General features: G+C 47.8%; 1 protein-coding gene across 1 annotated transcript; it reads left to right on the top strand.

The window, feature by feature from the left end:
- Nucleotides 1-492: 492 nt before the first annotated feature.
- On the top strand, nt 493-1,440 carry LOC123362921 (olfactory receptor 52K1-like). The gene has a single exon (XM_045003477.1). It carries the CDS (start codon nt 493-495, stop codon nt 1,438-1,440), a length of 948 nt encoding a protein of 315 aa, XP_044859412.1.
- The last annotated feature ends 5,308 nt before the right edge of the window (nt 1,441-6,748 follow it).

The following is a 6,748-nucleotide window of genomic DNA, read 5'->3' as shown; positions in this document are numbered from 1 at the left end:
AGCTGTACCGCCCCCGTCCCTCTCCTCCCGAACCCTGAGGAGTCAGCCCCGAGGCGTGTTTGCATTTCCCCTTTACTGTCAGCATTAGCCCTCCTCACTACCTAAGGGGCAGTTCTGGTCTTGGTCCTGGCCCAGTAGCTATTCCTTAAATGTCCTGCTAAATTCTTCGCCCCTATTTATGTTTACCTCTGTCATGACCTTTTGTGGCCATACAAGGAGCTGTACTGAATATTTGAGTCTGGTAGATTTGACAGGTTTTTGTGTGCTTGCGTCACGGGACTTTCCGTGTTTGTGTCTGTCAGCCCTTACCAGACAGACTCGAGCTTTAGCTGTTTAACACCTGCAAGCTTGTGGTTTGAGGGCTTCCTTGTGTTTCTCTCTTGGCACATTACCAGACAGACTCAATGAAGTCAAGAGACAACTGCCCACATTAACACTGTCTCTCCATCCAGGCATTCGTTTTGCGACCATCACCCTAGACCTTGGGCTGTCATGTCAGATTCCAACACAACCAGGTTCACCAACCCCTCCACCTTCATCCTGCTGGGAATTCCTGGCATGGAGGCTGCCCATGTCTGGATCTCCATCCCCTTCTGCACCATGTACGTCATAGCCATCCTAGGGAACTTCACCATCCTGTTCATCGTGAAGAGGGAACCGAGCCTCCATGTGCCCATGTACTATTTCCTCTGCATGTTGGCCATCACCGACCTGGTCCTGTCCACGTCCACCGTGCCCAAAATGTTGAGCATTTTCTGGTTCAATTCCAGGGATATCGATTTCAGAGCCTGCCTCACCCAGATGTACTTCCTTCGCTGCTCCTCAGTGATGGAGTCAGGGATCTTTGTTGCCATGGCAGTGGATCGCTATGTGGCCATCTGCCCTCCCCTGAGACATTTCACCACCATGACAAACCGCGTGGTGTTCAAGATTGGCCTGGCCATGGTGCTGCGTGGTGCCATGCTTGTACTGCCTTATCCCTTCCTGACAAGGCGGTGGCCATATTGCAGAATCAACATCATCGCCCACACGTACTGTGAGCACATGGCCGTGGTGAAGCTGGCCTGCACCGACACCCGCATCAGTAGTTACTATGGTCTCTTTGTGGCATTCTTTGTGCCTGGTCTGGATGTGTTTTTTATCACCGTGTCCTATATTCTGATCCTTAGGGCCATCTTCAGACTTCCCACAAAGGACGCCCAGCTCAAGACTTTTGGAACCTGTGTCTCCCACCTCTGTGCCATCTTAACCTTTTACACCCCAGTTATCTTCTCCTCCATCACGTACCGTTTTGGCCACAATGTGGCCCTATTGTTTCATGTTGCCATTGCCAATGTGTACCTCCTGGTGCCTCCCATGCTAAACCCCATCATCTATGGGATAAGGACCAAACAGATCCGGAAATGGCTGCTCCGGCTTGTTACTTATAAAGGGACCTAAAGTTTTCCCGTTGCTCTGGCTCTCAGACTGAGCTCCGTCCAGAGGTGAGATGGAGCTGGGCCCCCTGTCCTGCATCACTGACTGGGCAGTCAAGGAGACATTAAATCCTTTCCTGGCTTACTGTGCTGGGTCAGTTTGACAAACTGGGGAATCGGTCTGTGTTCTACTCATTAACTCATAGGAATTTCACCTTTTTAATTGCTGGTAACTGGAACTCAGAGGCCCTACCCTCTGCCCTGCCTCTTCCCCAAAGGATGCGTCCCTGTTGTTCCCTCCTTTACTCCCATCCCCATCACTCCCTGGATCCTCTTCACCACCCCCGCCTGTTGCAGAAGCAGCATTTCAGATTTTGGTCGGCGGGCAACTTTGACTGTGATTAGGGGGGCTAGCTAGGCTCTTGAAAACGTTAGATTTTCTAGCAGATAATTTCGCAGTTAGCCGACAGGAGCACTGTATCTAATTCCTGTATAACGGAAAGAGCAACAAAATAATATTAGACCCACTCAGCTCTATTACTAACATGTTCTGACATCTTGTAGCGAGTCACTTATGAGCCACTGGTTTAATGTATTTTCTTTCTTTGTTACTAAGTTTGTGGCGAGAGAGACCCACCCTGGGTTCTATCTCAGCTCTGAGAGTGGAGATGGGTCTAGTGGATAACAGTGGGGGAAGGGGGCAGATAAATAGGGGTTCTGCATAAAAATGGCCATATTGAGTAAGACCGATGGTCTAATTACTTCAGTATCCTGTCTTCCAACAGGGGCCAATGCCATGTGCTTCAGAGGGAATGAACAGAGCAGGTAATCATCAAGTGATCCATCCCACTCTTCCTTTTCCCAGCTTCTGGCAAACAGAGTCTAGCGACATGCACAAGATAGTGTTGCATCTGTGCCACCCTTCTCTAATAGCCATTGATGGACCTATCCTCCATGAACTTATAAAAACATAAGAATGGCCACAGTGTCTCAGACCAAGGTCCATCTATCCCAGTATCCAGAGGGAATTAACAGAATCATCAAGTGATCCATATCCTGTCGCCCATTTCCAGCTTCTTAAAAACATAGGTTAGGGACACCATCCCCGCCCATCCTGGCTAATAGCCATTGGTGGACCTGTCCTCCATGAATTTATCTAGTTCTTTTTTGGTTCTTCTTCGAACCCTGTTATAATTTTGGCCTGCACAACATTCCCTTGAAAAGAGCTCCATGGGTTGATTGTGAAGAAATAATTTATTTAATTTGCTTTAAATCTGATGCCTGTTAATTTCAGTTGGATGATCCCTAGTTTGCATGTTATGTGAAGGAGTAAAAAACTTTTCCTCATTCAATTTTTCCACACCCATCACGCTTTTATAGACCTCTCTCTCTTATTCCCCCACAGTCATCTCTTTTCCAAAGGAATAGTCCCAGTTGCCCTTCTCTATACATTTTCCAAATCTAATATATATGTATTTTTGAAATGATGTTGTTGCCCTGGATTTGAGGGGTGTCTATACCCCAGAATGTAATTAAGCAAGTTGCAACCATATGTGCATTCAGTCACCATGAATGAATGAAATAGAGCAGTATATAGTTAAGGGTTAATTGTAAAACACACTTTTAGATGGGTAAGTTGGATGGAAAGCTTGAATCTAGATGCCTCTGATATTAGAAGTTTATTGGAAGTGAGGAAAAGTGATGATCCAGTAGGGTTCATTATGGCCTGTGTGTTTTGTAGAAGTTAGTTATAAAAAGGATTACCTATTATATGTGCTTTGGAGCAGCCCTCTGAAGCCATCTTAAGTCTCTTTTCCTTACACTTTTTCTCCCCAGTGGGTGAGCAACTAGCCACTTCAAACCCTTTGTTAATTACTCAGCACCGTTCCAGAGATTAGGTAAACATCTGGCAAGTTCTAAACCTACTGCTTCTGCCTGTGTCCGCTTATATATAATAAACTGAAATGTTAGTCTACAGCACATTTACTTGCATCAGTCTTTTATTAGACAGAATTGCTGTGGTTCCATGGATTTATTCCTGACACCACCAGGAGTGCAATAGTTAAATTACCCCAACTGAGGGTTCTGAAAACTTGGGTTACAGGGTGACCAAATCTGCATGCAGTATTCGATATGTGGGTGTACCATGGATTTATATAGACACCATATTATATTTTTGTCTAATTGTCTATCCGTTCCTTAAAGATTACTAGCATTCTGTTAGCTTTTTGGATTGCCAAAGTACATCGAGCAGATGTTTTCAGAGTACTAGCCACAATGACTCCAAGCTCTCTCTCTTGATGGATGACAGCTGGGATTATAGTTTGCCGTGGACTATACATTACATCTATCGGCATTGCATTTCATCTGAATTTGTGTTGTCCAGTGACTCTGTTTTGTGAGATCCCTTTGTCACACTTTGCAGGGAAGGACATGTCACTGCTTCTGAGGCACCAGGCAGGGAGCCCGCCACAGCCCTGCCAACCCTCCCTCCCAGCAACAGCGGTCATCCCTGGGCTGCCCCCTGAGCACTTGTGCGGCTGCCTGGGCCACCCCCTCCAGCCACTGCCTGCTGAAGCACCGGTGGCAACCCCAGGCCACCCCCTGGATGCAGCCCTACCGAGCACCCGCAGTGCCCCCCGGGACACCTCCCCAAGCCCGTAACCTCTCTGAATAGTGACTGAGCTCTAAAATACTTAACCTGCCCTGGCTGGAGTAATTAGCCCAATGGTAACTTTTTAAAACTATATTATATTTATGATTTTGTTTCTATTGGTGGCGCACATCTGCAAATTACCTCGATATTGATGTACATAACAAAATTCATCGTGCACGTGGATGGAAAAAATAAAAGGAAAAATTGATTTTGTAGCCTTTGATTTTATTTAAAGTAAATTTTCTAATTTGTTTTTACACCACTGTGGCTTTGGCTCTGCTGGCTACAGTTTCAATCTTAACAGAGTGAAAGTCACCTCTGCTGCTTGCTTCAAATTTACAGTCTCTTGGAACATGTAAAGACCAAAGGTAGCGACCACACATACATCCATTACTACAAGGCCTAGTCTATTCTCACAGCCTGTATCATGTGATTAAGACACATGCCTGAGACAGGCGTACTTTTATGGCATTTTTATGACATAATATTAATCTTCTGAGTAATTTCTTGCAATATTATCACTTAGTGCCTCTTTTCCCATTATTTTAGGGCATCGGGTTATTTTCAGTCACTTATGCCATCATTTTTTGTATCCAAGGCCTACAGTAGCTAAGATAAACTCTTACAGGCCTCAACCTACAGGTTCTTGCATTCCAGGTTCTCTTACTCATGTCTAGTACTTGGTTCCTCTAAATACGGATCAGTCTTGCACCTCTATAATCCACGATTTAACCTTAACTAATATACAGAGAAAATATGATATAATAACATCACAGAAAAAATGAATAATGAACTAAAATCACTGGCTACAATTTAGACCCCCTCGTTTTCTATCTATAGTCGGGATGGTGTTTTCCAGTATATATACTTTATCCATGTAGTGAGTGAAGACTCATCGGCGCCATGCGTCCTGCTGGTCCTCCAGTGAATTAGCTCTCCAGCCTCCGGAGCGCCCTCTGCAGTCTGGTGTCTCGCCTTGCTGCTGGCCCCATGTCCCTCCAGGACCCTACTGCCCCTTCTCTTGGGTTTCTGCCCCCTGCAGTACCCTGCAGCCTCACTGGGTCTCCCCTCCCCGGGGAACCCCCACCCCCCTATTCCCACCTCGCCTCAGTCTTGGGCTGCTGCCAGTCCCCATTTTGCCCCCACTCTCTGGGGCGGACTGCAGTGTAAAAGCCACTCATCATCGGCAAGGAGGGTTTGGACCTGCTGCCTCTGCCTGCCCTGGGACTGCCCCTCTGCAACCCCAGTACCTTCTCGGCCTTTGGCAAGGCCGCAGCCTGGGGGTTTTCCAGGCTGGAGCTCCCCAGCTCCACTCTAGGTACCCTGTTCAGCTCCCCTGCAGCCAGGCCCATCTCTCTCAATAGCTAGAACGAGACGCCTGAGCTCCTGGCTCCTGGCCTTTTATAGGGCCAGCGGTGGCTGCTTCCCCAACTAGCCTACGCTTTTCCTTCAGCCCCAGCCCTCTCCCAGGGCCGGAGGGGTGACCACCCCACTACAATCCATGTCACCCTAGAACATACTTTGTGATTGGTCAGAACCTTCTAGAGTGTCCAGCGGCCACCTCCTGCAACTGCTGACTTCTCCTCCAGTTGGAGTCTGTCTCTGCTGCAGCCCTAGATTGTCTCTCTCCTGCCTCAGCTTATTCCAGCTCCTCCAGTCTCTGTGTTTCAAAGGGCTGGATGAGCCCCTCCTCTCTCTGTTCCCCTTTCTGGGGAGGTTCCATTCCTTCCACGCCCGCCCCTCTGCAGAGAAACTGGAGAACGTTAAATTTAGAATGTGGTTACTCCCTTCTTCTATCTCGCGAGGGCTGACAGTCTTTAATGACCAATGTATTTATAAACAGATGCCTCCGCCCCAGCGCGCTGTCCCTTAGCACAAGGTGTGTGAGTGAAGAGTACAGGAAATCCCAAAGACATAACAATACACATGGTTCCTATAATAAACGGTAAGGTAAAAGGGTTTCCCCCCATCATGGTTTTATCCAGATGCTCTTTTTTTTGGCTTCTGTGTCTGGGTGCCATGCAGGGTTGTCAGGTACCTGGTTTGGACAAGAAAGTTCAGCCAAGAAGGGGATCGGACTGTGCCTGGTTCCTGCCGGGCAGGGGGGAGGTTTGGGATCATTAACCCATGCCTGCCCCTGCTCAGCTGGGGCCACATCATACCAACAGGCAGGGCCCTTATTCAGGGTTCAGCATCTCCCAGCCCAGCCCCAGAGTAGAGGGAGCCCAGCTGAGGCAGGGACATAGGTGGAGAAGATTGAGGGAGGGAGGGGAAGGGTGTAGAGAAGCCAGGACCCAGGGCAGGTTGGGTAGGAGTAGGGCCTTGGGGAATAGACACGTCATAGGGCAGGGTCTCAGGGTACAATTTTTGCCACCTTTCTAACTGCTAAGAATTAATAAGTTCTATACAGACTGATTGCCCAGTTTGTCACGGTGAGACAGCACAGTAAGGTCAGGAAAGGATTTAATGTCTCTTTCACTGACCAGTAAGTGATTGAAGGAAGAGGGCCCAGCACCATGTCACCAGCCAGTGCTTCACGGAGCTCAGTCTCAGAACCAGAGCACCAGGAGAAAACTTTAGTTAGAATCATAGAATCATAGAATATTAGGGTTGGAAGGGAGCTCTTGAGGTATCTAGTCCAAGTCCCTGCTCAAAGCAGGACCAATTCCCAACTAAA

This window comes from Mauremys mutica, chromosome 1 (assembly GCF_020497125.1).
Source record: "Mauremys mutica isolate MM-2020 ecotype Southern chromosome 1, ASM2049712v1, whole genome shotgun sequence".
Classification (NCBI taxonomy): Eukaryota; Metazoa; Chordata; order Testudines; family Geoemydidae; genus Mauremys; species Mauremys mutica.
The sequence above is the reverse complement of the archived record's forward strand: the minus strand, read 5'-3'. Positions and strand labels throughout refer to the sequence as shown.